This window comes from Bufo gargarizans, chromosome 1, assembly GCF_014858855.1.
Source record: "Bufo gargarizans isolate SCDJY-AF-19 chromosome 1, ASM1485885v1, whole genome shotgun sequence".
In the NCBI taxonomy this organism is placed as follows: domain Eukaryota; kingdom Metazoa; phylum Chordata; class Amphibia; order Anura; family Bufonidae; genus Bufo; species Bufo gargarizans.
Window position 1 is genome coordinate 637274234 of NC_058080.1, and position 17832 is coordinate 637292065.

A 17832-nucleotide genomic window follows, 5' to 3' on the forward strand; every position below is an offset into this window, starting at 1 on the left:
GTGCCTGGACCAAAACATCTGGTGTCGGGGGAAGGGGGGGTGCAGCCAATGGCGGACGAGGACCAGCCTCAATAGCATCACTCGCAATGCTAGGAAGGCTCGTCCCCGTCTGCCATTGGCTGCCAGCATATGGGGGACATTTTTATAGTACTGGATAACCTCAGCAACGTGTTGTACCTAGTGAAAAAAATAATACTTCCCTGATGCACCGTTACGCCTCCTTGCTTCATTCCATTATCTTCTGTCCCGGGCTGGTAAACTTTTAGATGGGGAACTGATCTTAGCGGTGAAATGCCCCCAAGTGACCCAGCAGTGACGTGACGTCGTTGGCTGCAGAGGTGCATGCGAGCCTATCCATCTGGAAGTTTACATGATGGACACAATAATAACACTGAAGGGAGCTGGAACATCTGGTCGGGTAGTGAGTTAGAATTTTTTCAACAGGACAACGGGCTGCTGGGACTTAAAAATGAGCATAAGGCTGGACAACCCTTTTAATCAGCCCACAACATGGAAACTTTGACTTCTGTTTGTTCTATCATCAGATAATTTGAGTATGGGGTTATCCAAGAATTTATAATGATGGCCTGTCCTCAGGATATGTCATCCCTATTACACTGAGTCCTGGCACCCCCACCGATCAGCTGTTTCAGAGAACCACCATGCTTACCAGATCTCCGGTGAGCACAGCCGGCTCCTGGCATCTTTCCAAGTATTGATGATCTTTTCTGTGGATAGGTCCACATCACTATTAATTCCTGGATAACCTGTTGAAACGGAATTACTGTTGATTTCTATAATTGCCAATGGTTTGTCAGTCATAACTAAAATGGTGCATATGTTTCATTTTTATAGGTTTCCAATAAAGATGATGATCCAGTTATTATTGCCCTGAAAGGGAAGGCATATTTAAAGAGGGGATCATTAGAAGAAGCATTTAAGGTATGCTTGTGTCCTCATCAGTTATATATATATAGACTGGTAGTTTACTGATTACAGTTTTGTGGAATTATGGAAATCACAGGATTGATAGACATGTTGAGGAAATGCAAATGATAAAAAAAATGAAAAATAAAAAAAACAGTATCGAGTATAAGCAACATGCGTAAAAATACACACTTACACGCCATGGCATGCTATCAATGATTTTTTTTTACGCTTTTGTTTTTATTGAAAAGAAGTGCAAACATACACATATTCTAAACATTGTACAAATGTAAGTGTTGAAAGAACAAGTACAATGCATGTAATCAATGAGGTTTTTAATGGTTGTCTGAGGAATGTTCTACCACACTGAATGCACTTGCAGATCATAAAGATCCATTGCTGGCAGTTCCTTTTGCAATTGCCAAGCAATGATGTCCCTAATGTGCTTGATGGTAGACAAGTCTGGAGATGCTGTCATGGTAGCATGTTTAGGCCAAGTACGCTGCTCACAGCAGCATATACAATATGCAGCCTAGTGTTGTCCATTTAAAATGGCTCCTGGGACTCTTTGTAACGCTGAGCTGTTAGTATACCTGAAATGAAGACTAGAGGAGTCCAGCTACCATACATTATGCCAATCCACACTATAAGGGTCCAGTCACACGTCAGTAAAATGGGTCTGCACTCGTTCCGTAATGTGCGGAACAGGTGCGGACCCATTCATTCTCTATGGGGCAGGAATGGATGCGACAGCACACAGTGTGGTGTCTGCATCCACATTTCCGGAGCACGCCCCCAATCTTCCGGTCCGCGGCTCCGGAAAAAAATAGAACATGTCCTATTCTTGTCCACAATTGCGGACAAGAATAGGCAGTTCTATGGGGGTGCCGGCCGGGTGTATTGTGGATCCACAATACACTACGGACGTGTGAATGGACCCTAATCGTTGGAGTAGGACCAGTGTGATGTTCCCTTGTGAAGGCCTTTTCATGGCGTTGCCCATGTGGTCTCCAGACCAATCTCCGCTTATCATTGCATCCTAAATAAAAGCAGGACTTATCATTGAAGATAGACCTCCATTTCAACCTCTATTGCCGTCCTGCTGTGCACCATAATAGCTTTTGAGAACGATGGCATGAGGTCAATGGAACACCTGTAGCTGGACGTCTGCCTCATAGTTCAGTGTTGTGCAAATGTCTTCAGTTTGCGTATACACTGTTTGCCTAGGCTTGGGATGTGATGTCCATTTTCACTTGCAGTACAGAATGGATCACTACATGCCATTCTTCTAATCAGATGATCCTTACATGCAGAGGTTCACCTCTGCACCGCTTGCTGTCATTCCAGTTTGTCGTTCTCCCAACCACTGGGACATTTAAAAGTGCTGACATATCGGCCTAGGGGCATAACAATCTACCTGAGTGGTAAACCCCAAGATCTCTCAGTGCAAGTATTCTGTCCCTCTCAGTTTGTGGCAAGTGACAATAACTGGCATTTCGATGAACAGGAGGCATCGAACCAAGTGACTTGATCAGATTTTGAGATTTCACAAGGTTAAAAAAACTTTGCTTTCAATCTGGCTTTTATATCCCTCCCTTGCCACAGATTGGAGCTAGGTGCTTGAAAATTTGATCATTTCCAGATCTTAGTGACACCTACTATGTACTTCCTCAATTTTCATAACTATTCTTGGTGTTGCAATTCCAATGTTTAGGAGTGTATTTTTGTTATGTAATAGTTTTATGCTTATAAATTCTGTTGAGAATCTTTAACTTGATACTCCTGACAAGTAATCCTTATATTTAGTACGCCATCAGATTTGTTGTAGAAATTTTTAGAACTGAAAATCAGTTCTGTTCATTAGAATAATTTCTGCTATGAACATGGCCTGAAGCTGTTTTCTGGGAATTCAGATTAATGGCCTAACTAATGAATGGGCTGAGTAGGTCTGTGTTGCAACACCAGGCACAGCCACACTTGTGAGGATGTGGCTATAATGGGGTCAGTAGATGTCCCCTAGGTTGGACACCAATCAAACATTGATGACCTATAAGATATCAATTGAAATTTCACAGACCTGCAGTATGTGTGATGACAATAAGCCACTCGACAAAACCAGAGTAGCGCCTCTCCAGAGCACGGAACTGAAAGGGGGAGATTTATCAAAACTGGTACAAAGCAAAATTTGCTAAGATGCCTATAGCAACCAATCAGACTGATCCATGAATGGCGCTCTGAAAAATGAAAGGTGGAATCTGATTGGTTGCTTTGGGCAACTAAACCAGTTTTGCTTTGCACCAGGTTTGATAAATCTCCCCCAAAATGTTTTCATAGAAAACGAAATAGTTTGGAATACAAGGAATGTACGGTATTTGACGAGGGTTGCATCTCACAAATTGTGAAAGTTGTGGTCCCAGGACTGGCCTCTGTATATGTGATTAAGCAGCAAAGAATTATTTTAGGATGACCTTACTTTGTCATCTCAGGATAATGGAGCTCTGTGTAAGCTGCCATTAAATCTTGCCAGATATTCCTCCTAGTTAGGGAACACAAACTCTTCTTGAGTATTAAGATATGTTTTGGGGCAATTTATCAAGATTGGCGATTCATATGTCAGTCTTGACACACACTGGTGTGAGGTGCACCAAATTTATTGAGAGACCCAGGGCTCTTAATAAATTTGGTACATTAGGCGCTCATGGACTTGTCATGATGTAATGCCAGTCTTAGTATATCTGCCCCACCGATTCTGCTGGTGTCAAGATTTTATTATATATTGGTGGAAGGTTATCTAATAGAATTCTGTAACGTTGGGGAGGAAAATGAATATTTCTTTTTTACACTTGTTTAATTGAACAAAAAACAAGCAAGGTACAGAGTCCATAATACATCTTCATAGTCTGGGTACAGCAGGTATCATACATGAAGCAAACGGAGCAAGGCATCTGAATGAGGCACAGTAATAGATGAAGTCCACCACGCTCCCCAAACTTTCCAGAATTTGGCCGGGCATCCTCTGTTTTTGAATATTAAATGCTCAGAAGGGATAATTTGATTCCCTAGAGTGAATATGAAATCTTATGGCTGCTCAGATGTTTATAGTGGAACCTATGATAATGTGTCCATACCGCTAGCAGATAAAGTAAAAAACAAAGAGGTGGTGACACTGCTGTTAAGGGGTCTTTTATTGCTTTATTCGCTTCTATAACCATCTGTGTGTCCAGAAATATGTAATATTAGAAATGTTGGGGAATAGGGTGGTGGGGATTTTATTGTAAAATTTTAATTTCTTTGTGAAAACTAATGCAAATATTTGCATCTAAGACAAGTAGTTCACAATACAAAATCACACTTATTTCATTGCTAGCTCTTTTTATGTAAATCATTTTAGAAATCTGTAAACTCCTTATAGGTTTGCGCACCATCAATCTTATCATTTGTTTCAAAGGGGGGCGGTTTTCTTTAAAATAAATATGGAGTAAAAGTTGGAAGCTATGTTTGCTGCTGCTTCTATCTGTAACTCAAATTCTGAGACATTTGTACCATGTATCATGTTTGTTAATTTACAATATTTGTTCAGGTTTGTAGAGAACTCCACCAGACGCATCCTGACTTTGCAGAAACGCATTTTTTGGAGGGTCAGCTTTATTGCACCCAAAAGAACTACGTAGAGGCTGAGAAAAGGTAATGTTGTGTCCCTGGCACCTCAAGCAACTGCACTTTCTCTAAGGGTATAACCACACGGCACAGTCATGTGGCATGTGGGATTCAGCTGTGCTGCGATCAAGAACCACACGTCCAGACGGGCCACACTGTTTAGCCTATGTTTATTGTTAATAGCCACACGACCCCTGAAAATCCGCACTGTCATTAACAATGCAGACCAGCTTAAACAGTGCAGTCTCATTAGGTTAATTAGGGCCCAGTTCTGCCCGTTTGGCCGCTTCGTTCTTGATTGCAGCACGATCGCATCCCGAACGTCACAGGGCCATGCTATGTGGTCTTACCCTCAGGGCACAACTTCAAATTAAATTCACTGAAAATGGGGGGGAAGTGAGGTGTGTGCAGTGTATAAAAAATGTATTGGTATACAGTACACAGTACACTAAAAACAGGGGAACAGGAGTGAAAACATAATAGGTTTCCCATATGGAGCGATGCGGCACTAGAACGCTCAGAGGACTGAAAAATATGGGTCATGAGCAGCAGGGTTAAGTGAACAGTGGGTCTAACAAAAAAAACTCCACCACCCCCTATCGCCCACAGGGGAATGAAGATGTGCCCAACAGGTGAACAAAAGCCCCCAAATATGTACCACTGCAACCAACTTCACTCCCCCTCTGTGTCAGGGGAGGGAAATGGATATAAATAAAGCAGTGAAATTGCGAGACCCCTAAGGTTGGGTTCACACGGGCGTGATGGATTTGTTCAAGATGCGTCCCGGGTGTATTGCGGCAAACCCACGCGAGTAGGTACCCAATTGCAGTCAGTTTTGACTGCAATTGCGTTCCGTTGTTCAGTTTTTATTGCGCGGGTGCAATGTGTTTTGCACACGCGTGATAAAAAAATGAATGTGGTACCCAGGCCCGATCATTATTATTTTCTCTTATAACATGGTTATAAGGGAAAAAATTTGCATTCTGAATACAGAATGCTTACTAAAACGGGGCTGGAGGGGTTAAAAAAAAAATTTTTTTTTTTTTTTTTAGCTCACCTTAATCCACTTGTTCGTGCGGCCGGGATCTCTTCTGTCTTCATCTGTGAGGTAAAGGACCTGTGATGATGTCACTGCGCTCATTACATGGTCCATCACATGATTCATCACCATGGAGTTAAATTATTATTATTTTTTTAACCCCTCCAGCCCCATGTTATAAGGGAAAATAATAATGATCGGGTCCCCATCGTCTCCTAGCAACCGTGCGTGAAAACCGCACCGTATCCGCACTTGCTTGCGGATGCTTGCGATTTTCACGCAGCCCCATTCACTTCTATGGGGCCTGCGTTGCGTGTAAAACGCACAATATAGAGCATCCTGCGATTTTCACGCAACACACAAGTGATGCGTGAAAATCGCCGCTCATGTGCACAGCCCCATAGAAATGAATGGGTCTGGATTCAGTGCGGGTGCAATGCGTTCACCTCACGCATTGCACCCGCGCGGAAATCTCGCCTGTGTGAACTCAGCCTAATACAATCCACATATTTGCCCCAACTGTGTTGTACGTATAGGGAACTGTAAATGTGCACACTCACTGGGAATATTCCCTACACACATGCCTGGTGTCTAGTATTGAACGCAGGTGAAGGGAGGACCCCCCAGAAAATGGGGGACTCGCAAGCTAGTAAACTAATCAGGCACTAAGTTAAGCTTCATCTGAAGCAACGGATGCCAGGATCTTACAGCTCGGACTATATCATCAGTGATTGAAATCAGCTCTACGTGTTTCATCTATCTAAGATTCATCAGGAGCGGAACTGACTAGCTGTAAAACATATAAGTATAGCTGTACATCAGCTGTCCCACCGGCGTGGTGATAGCCTCCTGCTCTAGTTTGGCTGTGAAGCGGCGGCCGAACGCGCTGCTTTTTAAAAAGAAGGTCCCTCTCTCCTCATGACGTGGGAATCCAGTACAGGCGAATCGCAAGCCAGGGGGCGACCTGACTGTAATTAAGGGAGTGATAAACTTCTGAATTTCCTCCAAGGTTCCCATATAATAGCAAATCATTGGGGGACACAGGCTTGATCATGGGTATAGCTGCTGCCACTAGGAGGCGACACTACCCACAAAAGTGTGAGCTCCTCCCTCCAGCTATACCCTTCCTACAGGGACTAAGCTAAAACAGTTTTAGCTTAGTGTCTGTAGGAGGCAGACCTCCCTGCTTACACTCAGATGGGTAAGTATTCCTGGCTCGAAACCCCCTTTTTCTTCCCCCCTCCCCTTCTCAGGTTACTTGCTGTGGATGGCCCCCACGAAGCCTTGTCCCCCCAGGCGTGGGAAGGGTTAACAGCTGCATGGAAAGATCTCCTGTGGGGGGGTGGCGGTAAAGGGAATTCCTCTGTGCTTGCCAAGCTTCTTTCTGGCCCCCCCCCCAACACACTTCCACCCGTCCGTCTGTCTGCCCTCAAGCCCCCAACTATTTCTTGCAGAGTTCCATTATTCCTTCTTAGTTACAAGCGAGCCCGGCTTCTACTGCAGTCCACTTCTGATCCGCTCCCGCGGGTACTTTTCACTCTGCTGGCATCTCTGCCCGGCCGCGGCTCCTCGCGGCAGCACCGCTGTACAGGGGGTTGGGGAGAAAGACCTCTAAGGGGAGTCAGTTTGTGCGCCAGCGCTCCTTTTCATTATCGCGGGGGGCGGGGCATGAGTTTTCCCCGCTCTCCCCCCCCCCCCCCTTCATCTGGCTTCCTGGCGCAAATTCTTTGCGCTTGTTTCTCTGACCCCGCCCATCGCCTGCTCAGGAGGAACTCTGCGAACTCTAACATCAGGTTTTTTGTTCGGACAGGCTGCAGTAAGGGACACAGGCCGGCTGAGCTCTTTCTCCCCTTTCTACAGGTTCTATCTTAAGCCAGCCTACTTTTCACTACAGGTACTCGCTATGTCCGAACCCAGATCCCAGGCCCCAAAGCCGGGAGTCACTTCTGTGCAACATTTTGCATGTGCTTCTTGTCGTTCAAAATTCCCATCCGGTCAGTTGAATCTCCTCTGCTCCACCACCAAGTGGCTCTGACCCTGCCTAGCCCATGGTAGAGCCGGAGTGGGTGCGCTTTCTGTCTAAGATGGTGAAGGATGTTTCCCATTCCAACAGGGCCATTGTTGAAATGCTGGGGCTTTTGGCCGCGCGGCCACCCTTTGACCAGTCACTGGCACTGCCTTCTCCCGCTTTTTGCCTCTACATGGGTTAGCAAGGCTATGACCGAGTGAGCAAACAAGCTACGTCAGGGCCTCGCCTCTGGGGACTCCTCGGAGATACTTTCAGATATTGCAGTGCAACTTTCCCGTGCCAGTTCTTACATCTGTAAGGCCTCTCTGGACGCAGCCAGGCTTTTGGCCCGCTCTTTAGCCCTTTTCAGGGCTATTCGCCGTACCCTCTGGCTATCTTGCCGGGGAGCGGATAATGCTTCTAAACGGGCCTTGACGTCCCTCCCTTTTGCAGGTAGGCAGTCGCCTGGGTGAGATTATCTCTGATGCTACGGGGGTAAAAAAAAAAACATTTGCTGCAGAACAGGATGCGCTTCAACAGGTGTAAAAAACCAGCAGGGCTCCAAGCCCTATGCCCCCAAGTCCTACTCTGCATGACTTGCGGTCTCTGGCGACCCCCAGTAGAGTGGGAGGTCGTCTTCATCTGTTCCATCATGGGTGGCTACCTCACATATCGGATGCCTGGGTACGAGAAGTCATCTCGGAGGGTTACAAACTGAAGTTCCGGTCCCCACCTCCGCCCCAGTTTTTCCGCTCATCCCCCCCCCCTCCTCCATTCCTTTTTTCAGGCTATTCTCACCCTTCTGCGGCAGGGAGTTATTGTTCTAGTTCTGCCTCAAGACCGTTTTCGCAGATTCTACTCCAATCTCTTTGTAGTTCCCAAGAAAGAGGATACAGTCCGTCCCATCCTAGACCTCAAAGCCCTCAACCGTTTCCTTCGGCTCCGCTGCTTCCGGATGGAGTCCCTGCGTTTGGCTATTGCATCCATGGACCCAGGGGAGTACCTGTCCTCGATAGACATCAAGGAAAAGATATTCTTGCCCCCAGACAAACTCTCCACTCTCCGACGTCAGATCCTCTCTCTTTGTTGCGGCTTCAGCCTCTTCCCATTCGCCAGTGCATGAGGGCTCTGGGCCACATGATCTCTTCCTTCGAAGCAGTGCCCTATGCTGAGTTCCATACCAGGGCTCCACAGCGGCACATTCTGACCATCTGGGACCATTCCCCAGCCTCCCTGGATCGACTCATCCGTCTCCCTGCCCCGACGTACCGAAACCTATAATTACCAGCAAGGCTCCTCACAACCACAGATGATAAGCGTACCCTAACCTTTATCAAACCACTCTCTACAAAGTGCCACCGCACATGTGGTGCTGCCTCCCTCTTTTCTTGTTTTACATTCGGTTTTCGTTGCCGCGACTTTTGTCTTTCATGCAGTCGGGCAATGGCTTGGGGCAGACTCTCAGTTCCCTCAAAGGGCAAGTTTCGGCCCTTTCTATTCTTCTTCGGCAGAACTTGGCTTTGCTTTCTGCGGTTCGGACCTTTTCTGCAGGGGGTGGCGCATGCTGCTCCCCCTTACCGTCCTCCGTTGAATCCTTTTGACCTTAATCTGGTGCTCAGCGCTCTCCAGTCCTCTCCGTTTGAGCCTTTGCAGCAGGTGTCCCTTCGCTTCCTGTCCTACAAGGTGGCCTTTTTGGGGCAGTCACTTCCATCCATAGTGTGTTGGAACTAGCAGCTCTTTCCTGTCGGTCGCCCTTCCTTATCCTCCATCAGGACAAAGTACGGTAGTCCTTCGCCCTGTCCAGTCCTTCCTTCTGTGTCGGCATTCCTTCTCAATGAAGAGATCATTCTCCCTTCCATTTGTCCTTCCCCATCTCATCCTCGTGAACAGTCGCTCCACACTCTGGATTTGGTTCAGGCCGTTCGCATCTATCTGTCTCAGATGTCCTCTTTGCGACGGACAGATTCATTATTCGTCATTCCAGAGGGACAGAGACGAGGGTTTGCTACGTCCAAAGTTTACATTTCCTGATGGATTCATTTGGCCATTGTGGAAGCGTACCGCATCAGTGACCGGGCTCCAGGTTACTGCTCATTCTGCTCGGGCAGTAGGGGCCTCTTCGGCAGTACATCATGGGGCTTCGGCCCTTCAGGTTTTCCGGGCGGCTAGCTGGTCGTCTTTGCACACCTTTTCCAAATTTTACAGAGTACACACCTTTGCATCTTCTGACACTTCTCTGGGCGTAGAGTTTTGCAGACGGTGGTTCTCTGATTGGCTGGAGAGCTTCTTCGTTTATGGCCCACCACTGGGACTGCTCTGAAACATCCCATGGTCAAGCCTGTGTCCCCCAATGGTACGGATGAGAAAACTAGATTTTTGTACTTACCATAAAATCTGTTTCTCTTCCGTTCATTGGGGGACACAGCTCCCAACCATTCTCTCTTGTTATGGGCCTCGTTCTGAGTTTGTACATTGTTTGGTTTTCCTGTTTTTCTTTTGCTTCTCCTACTGCTTTTGTACAAGCTGTTTTAGCTTTGTCCCTGTAGAAAGGATATAGCTGGAGGGAGGAGCTCACACTTTTGTGCTTAGTGTCGCCTCCTGCTGGCAGCAGCTATACCAACGATCAAGCCTGTGTCCCCCAATGAACTGAAGAGAAACAGATCTTACGGTAAGTACAAAAATCTATTTTTCCAAGTTGTATAATTAACTGGAAAGACAAGAAAGTAATATTTGAAGACAGTTTTTCCTGATCCTGGATTAGTGTACTTTCTGGCCAATTTGTGCCATAATGGTTCATCTTTAAATCTAACACTTTGGTCTAGAAATGCTCCTCCAGTTAGTACACCTCCCCCTACTGGAGCCGTTTGGTACTTATTTGTGATTATTATTATTTTTTAAAAGGTCCCAGCTCAGAAGTGAAACTCATTAACATAGCTAACCAAGTCCACTATTTACATACTTTTCATAACTGGATTGAGTGGTGTAAAAATGCAAAATGTTCTGGAGTGCAGGGCTTGACATACTCCCCCCTTTTATCTGCAGTTTTACTAGGGTGTTTCACTGGAATGTCACCATAGTGATGATTCCTGCACCACTATGTAGGCTGCGTCAATATGTATGATGCATGTTTGTTTGTTTTTTTCAGTTTTCTTACTGCTATTGGGAAAAATCCAGAGATTGCAGACTACTATTTCAACCTTGGTTTAACATTTTGGTGCATGAATGAAGAAACCAAGCGAGATAAAACAAAGGCAGTAACGCAGTTCTTGAAGGTACCTTTGTTTAACCCATTAGTTGTATTTCGTTTTAAGATTATTGGTTTGTGTGTGGTATTTGGAAGTACTCTCATGTCATGATTGTAGTGTCTTTACCACAGTGTAAGGGTCCATTCACACGTCCGCAAGTGTTTTGCGGTCCGCAAAACACGGACACCGGCCGTCACTATGATAGAAATGCCAATTCTTGTCATTGGCTGCGGACAAGAATAGGACATGCTCTAATTTTTCTGCGGGGCAGCGGAATGGAACTACGGATGCGGACAGCACACTGTATATTGTACGGCATGGTGCAGGGATTAATCAGAGATGAGCGACTTTCCGCTTATGAATTTCTTCACACTTCGTTTGGTGGTAAAAGGTGAATTGCGTTACGGATTCCGTTACCACGCACCATAACGCAATTCTATGATGGAATGGAGGCATTCCGTTTTCATTCCGTCATAATAGAAGTCTATGGGCTGCAAACCGGATACGTCCCGTTTCCGTTATGCAGGGGAGTCCTCTCCTGCATAACAGAAACAGGACGGATCCGGTTTGCAGCCCGTAGACTTCTATTATGACGGAATGAATAACGGAATGCCTCTAAAGGCATTCTGTCATAGAATTGCGTTATGGTCCGTGGTACCGGAATCCATAACGCAATTTACCTTTTACCACCAAACGAAGTGTGAGCGAATTTAACTATAATGTAATCTGTATAGCATGGTGTAGGGATTATACTGTATATTGTACAGTATGGTGCAGGGATTATACTGTATTGCACGGGATGGTGCAGGGGTTACACTGTATGCTCTTTGATGTACCAATTATGGCTACTTTCACACTGGCGTTTCTGGGTTCGCTTGTGAGATCCGTTTCAGGGCTCTCACAAGCGACCCAAAACGGATCAGTTTAGCCCTAATGCATTCTGAATGGATAAGGATCCGTTCAGAATGCATCAGTTTGCCTCCGTTCAGCCTCCATTCCGCTCTGGAGGCGGACACCAAAACGCTGCTTGTCATGTCCGCCTGACTAGGCGGAGCCAAACTGATCCGTCCTGACTTACAATGTAAGTCAATGGGGACGGATCCGTTTTCACTGACACAATATGGTGCAATTGAAAACGGATCCGCCTCCCATTGACTTTAAGTGTAAGTCAAAACAAACCGGTGGCATTATCATGGTAATGCATACGGATCCGTTCTGAACAGATACAAGCGTTTGCATTATCGGTGCGGATCCGTCTGTGCAGATACAAGACGGATCCGCACCTAACGCAGGTGTGAAAGTAGCCTATCTTAGATTTTCCTATCGCCCACCTTTGATAGCTGTGAGCCGACCTCGCTCAGCAGCTCTTTCACACGGGCGACGCGTGTGAGGGCCGGATAGGATGCAGGTGCGCCGCGGTAAAATGCACAATTTTTCAGTGCGAGTGCAAAGTGTTTTAATGCATTTTGCACGTGCGTGAGAAAAATCTGCATGTTTGGTACCCAGACCCGAACCCGGACTTCTTTACAGAGGTTTGGGTTCTGTAGATTTTTATTATTTTCACTTATAACATGGTTATAAGGGAAAATAATAGCATTCTTAATACAGAATGCTTAGTAAAATGTCCATTGAGGGGTTAAAAATAATAAACAAATTTAACTCGCCCCATCCACTTGATCACGTAGCGGATCTCCTCTTCTTTCTTCAGGACCTGGCTAAAGGATCTTTGATGACGTCACTGCGCTCGTCACATGGACCATCACCATTTGTAATCCCTCCATCCTTAATTTACTTAGCATTCTGTATTAAGAATGCTATTATTTTCCTTTATAATAATGTTACCTAGCAACCATGTGTGAAAATCGCGCAGCATCTGCACTTGCCTGCAGATGCTTGTGATTTTCAAGCATTCACTTCTGTGGGGCTTGCGTTGCGTGAACAATATAGAGCATATATAGCACAATATAGAGCATGCTGCGATTTTCACACAACGCACAAGTGATGCGTGAAATTCACTGCTCATGTGCACAGCCCCATAGAAATGAATGGGTTCTGATTCAGTGCGGGTGCAATGCGTTCACCTCACGCATTGCACCCGCGCTGAAAATGTGCCTGTGTGAAAGAGACCTTAGAGGGAACACTGCCTGTGTGTAATGGCTTGTCTGTTCCCGGTTGTTTAACCCTATAGATGCCATGGTCATTTTAGACATGCCATGCAGTTTGGCAGAGGAATGGACTCGGCTTGTCAGCCCATAAGTGCTCCTGTGATGCAATTTGTAGGATGCTAATGTTTTTCCATGGCAGCTGTGGGTAAGTGGGGGCATAAAAGAACACACAAATACATTTCACATGATTTTGATAGTAACTATGAAGTCGATTTGCATAAAACTTCGTTCTAATACTGTACGGAGCAGGAGCCGAAGTTATTGCTTCACGAAGTCTTGCGAGACTTCGCGTAATAACTTCATAAATTAATTTATACTGTAAAAAACCGAACTCGGATTTGGTTCCAAGGTACCACTTGAAACCAAACGGGAAATTTTTTTTTGCAGTAGAAATTAATTTATAAAGTTATTACGCAAATTCTTGCAAGACTTCGCATAGCAATAACTTCGGCTCATCTGAGCCAATACATTCTAATACTGTACGGAGCTCCTGCTCCGTACAGTATTAGAACAAAGTTTTATGCGAATCGACTTCAGATGTTTCATCTGAAGTCAATTCGCTCATCCCTAATAGTAACACATGAACTCCTCAGCGTTGCAGCGTCTTTTCAACCCGTTGCACGTGTTTGTGGTGCCAACCTTCATCAGGACATGCATAATTTAATGGTGCACAAGATCCAGGCTTTAAAGGGATTTTCCAAGCGTTGTATGGTATTCCAGTTATAACAGGTTATCTCTTATCCACAGAATAGTGGATAACTATTAGATTGTGGGGTCTGACTGCTGGGATCCCCACCAGTCACGAGAATGGGGCTGTTTACCCCATAATGAATGAATGGAACATGCTCGGTGCCCCTCCCTTCATTCTCTATGTGACTGGTGGAAATAGCCCAGTGGTATTCTCAGCTTTGACAGTCCCATAGAGAACCAGTGGAGTAGCACAGCGCATGTTTGATCAGCTTCTCCATTTATTTTAGGAACCCTGTTCTTGTGATCGGTAGGGGTCCCAGCGTTTATCCCCTTTCCTATTGATAGAATGTAACTACTTATACATAAATTACTGTTCTACTGGACTAAGGGCTCTTTCACATCTGCGTTATTGTCTTCCGGCATAGAGTTCCGTCGTCGGGGCTCTATGCCGGAAGAATACTGATCAGGATTTTCCTAATGCATTCTGAATGGACAGTCCGTCCTTCAGGATGCATCAGGATGTCTTCAGTTCCGGAACGGAACGTTTTTTGGCCGCAGCAAATAGCGCAGCATGCTGCGCTTTTTGCTCCGGCCAAAAATCCGGAACACTTGCCGCAAGGCCGGATCCGGAATGAATGCCCATTGAAAGGCATTGATCCGGATCCGGCCTTAAGCTAAACGTCGTTTCGGCGCATTGCCGGATGCGACGTTTAGCTTTTTCTCAATGGTTACCATGGGGCGCCCTGACGTCACTCTGGAGCGCTCCGGGAGCCGCACGGACGGTAAGTATGCTGCTCCCCGCTCCTACTATGGCAACCAGGACTTTAATAGCGTCCTGGCTGCCATAGTAACACTGAAAGCATTTTGAAGACGGATCCGTCTTCAAATGCTTTCAGTACACTTGCGTTTTTCCGGATCCGGCGTGTAATTCCGGCAAGTGGAGTACACGCCGCATCCGGACAACGCAAGTGTGAAAGAGGCCTAAGATTTTATGACCACTGCATGTATAAAGGCATATACTCTTATATTCTGAAATCAACCGTCAGATCATTTTTAAACTCTACCCCTCTGATATTTCCATTTTTTGTTCTCTTTTTGTATTCCTTATTCATTTTTCTTCTGTTATGCAGGCTGCCAAACTGGACCCCTATATGGCAAAAGTGTTTTGTTACTTGGGTCATTACTACCTAGAAGTAGCTGGAGACAAGACCAGGGCTCGTGGGTGCTATAAGAAAGCATTTGACTTAGATGGCAATGATGGAGAGTCGGGAGCCAAAGCGGTGGATCTAAGTGTGGAGCTCAACGACATGGTAATGTAGCATCATCTGAATACAGTGCCGTTTACAAAGATCGATGCTTTCCCAAGCTGCACACCGTCATTGCTCACTGCAATATCTGTATACATATCATGTAGCTGTTCATCACTCTGGTCCTTAAATGGACCTGAACAAGTTGAATTAAAGGGGTTTTACAAGAAGGAGTTTTTTTTGGCAAATCCTCCCTCTTGGCCGGACCTGTAAAGGGAATATGGCTTACCTGCTTCCCTGTGCTGGCTCTCTGCTCGTTCGCCTCCAGGCCTGCAATGCTTTGTTGGGTTCCCTCACTGTAAACATCCACTTTGACATCACTGCAGCCAATCACTGGCCGCAGCAGTGACCTGATCCCCTTACATCATGACACATGGTCACATGACACAAGACGATCCTGTCACAGCAGAGCATCGCAAGCCTGGAGGAGGAGGAGTGGACAGCCGCCACTGGGAAGCAGGTACGTAATCTTCCCTTCACAGGTCTGGTCAGGTGGGGCCATTCTTGCACAACCCCTTTAAGGGTAGGTTCAGGTATTTTAGCCAAAACCAGAATTGTATTAAAAAGGAATGGAAAAGGAAGGACTTATACTTCTCATTCCTGCTAGATCCACTTCTGGCTTTGGCTGAAAAACCTGCAGGAAACTCTACACAAAAAAAATAAGTTAGCGTGAACCTGCCCTTAGGAAAAAAAATTGTATGATAGTTCCAGTAAACACCTAAAACCTTTTTTTTGAAATTTCTTGCTATCTGCTGCCAACATCTTTTAAAGTGTACCTAAATCTTTGTATATACTTCAATAAGACTTATTGTAAATGCCAAGAAATGCATTTTTCTAATTTTTTTTTTTTTTTTTTTTTACATTTTCCTAGCAAAATAGGCACCTAATTGCACTTTTGATTCTGTACTCCCATATAGTGCTATAATGTTGAGCGCTGTACAGGCAGGAGCTCCATAGCACATCGCTGCTTTCCTAAAGCCGGGCATTGATGGGCTATGTCATGCTTTAGCAGAGAGAGCACAGGCAATGTATGATGTGAGCTCCTGCCCTGCGCTCGCTCGCTCCGCTCTAATAGCTACACAGGTGCCTATTTTACTGGAAAAACATTAAAAAAATCAATAAACTTAATTTGATGGCATTTACAATAAGTAGATTAATAAAGTATATGGAAAGGTTTAGGTACACTTAAACTTATGATGTCACCCACCCATCTTTCCCAACCCTTTCCCCCAGAATTATGTACCACTGTAATATAAAGAAGAATTGCTTGCTGCTTACATCTTCTGCTTTCCTTTCTAGGACGCGGCATTAGCCATTTTGTCAAGTGTAACCGAGAGAGCGAGCGCAGGAACGGCAAAGTGGGCTTGGCTTAGGAGAGGCCTCTTCTATCTAAGAGTTGGTCAGCACTCCAAAGCTGTGTCTGAGTAAGCGTCAGTCTTCTCACAATCTTCTGTAAATGGGATGTGATTGTTTAAAAAAAAAATATATTTTATCGTAGAAGTAATAGATTTTAAGTGACTGCTTAACGGGATGTTCCAGCTTTTAGCATTTTGTTAACATTTATGCTCAGCCTGCTGTACCTGTTGATAAAACTATAGTCAGCTTTTTGTCGCGCTCCCGTTTGCACTGCTGCAGCCTTTAAAGGAGGACCTGGAACAGCCGCTCTCAATAGGGGAGTATGTTATTTTCTTTTTTTTTTTAAACATCTTTAAAGGGGTTTTCCAGCCTTTGGTAAGTGATGGCCTATCTTCAGGATAGAAAGTCACTTGCTAATTTTCAGGCATCTGACACCCCGCATTCTCGGCAAGTAGCGGTTCATTGTAGCTCTGTCTCTGGAAATCGGCACCTGAGCTTCTAAGCACCGTCTGCATTGATCTCGGAGCTTTCTCTGCTACAGTGTCAGTGTAGTGTAGCTTTAGTGGTGGTGCTTTACTGAATAGCTGACTGGCGGGGTGTCAGACCCCACCAATCAGTTAGCGATGGGCTATCTCAAGGATAGGCCATCACTTACTAAAGGCAGGAGAATCCATTTTTTCCTGCATTCTGCCTTCTGCCAATACCAAATGAATTTGTCTTTTGCTATAATAAAATAGGTACCATGATGTCGTAGTGTGAGCCCCTGCATACAGTGCTATCAGCAGGATAAGGCTACATTCACACAACTATATTTCCGGTCGATGTCTGATCCACATTTTTTGCATATTTCACGCTGGCCCCTTCATTCCTATGGGGCCACAAAAAGTAGAGAGAGCACATACCTGTGCTGCAACCTATTGAACATGTTGTTATCATGTCCGTTATGCAGACCAGAATAGGCATTTTATCAATGGGGCCTGAGAAAAGCGCAGGATGCGCATGGCTGGTATCCGCATTTTGCAGATCACAAAACGGACACGGCTGTGTGAATGTAGCCTTAGGCTGTCCAGTGACAACTCGATCCTGTACTATGACATGGAACAGACATGATCAGTTCCATGTTACTCAAAATGCCCTAAAAACAGCACTGCTTCTGCATTCGGGTGGTTTCATGACATCCGTTATGGTATCACATGGATTCCCTGTGCAGAGGGGGATGCAGTCATGTGGAGAAGACATGATCTATGTCTTTTCTGCATCTCTGTCAGCACAGATGACTGGTACATCCTGTATTAGACAGGCAGATCAGCAAGCGATTGTTGGGAGGGAAGCATTCCCTCCCGGCAATTGCTTGCTAGCTGGCAGAGGAGACCACTGCTATTACATGCAACGATTGCTGTGCCATCGCTCGTCCCCACACTGTCTAGTAGTTTGCCGG

At 45.5% G+C, this 17832-nt stretch overlaps 1 protein-coding gene across 2 annotated transcripts in view; it reads left to right on the forward strand.

Moving 5' to 3' along the window:
- Positions 1-17832, forward strand: part of TTC37 (tetratricopeptide repeat domain 37) — a 168709-nt gene that overhangs the window by 45758 nt on the left and 105119 nt on the right. For both annotated transcript variants that reach the window (XM_044275999.1, XM_044276000.1), the window contains exons 12-16: positions 856-942; positions 4508-4611; positions 10777-10903; positions 14862-15041; positions 16338-16462. In XM_044275999.1, the coding sequence (XP_044131934.1) occupies positions 856-942; positions 4508-4611; positions 10777-10903; positions 14862-15041; positions 16338-16462 (623 nt within the window). The remainder of the gene's footprint in view (positions 1-855; positions 943-4507; positions 4612-10776; positions 10904-14861; positions 15042-16337; positions 16463-17832) is intronic.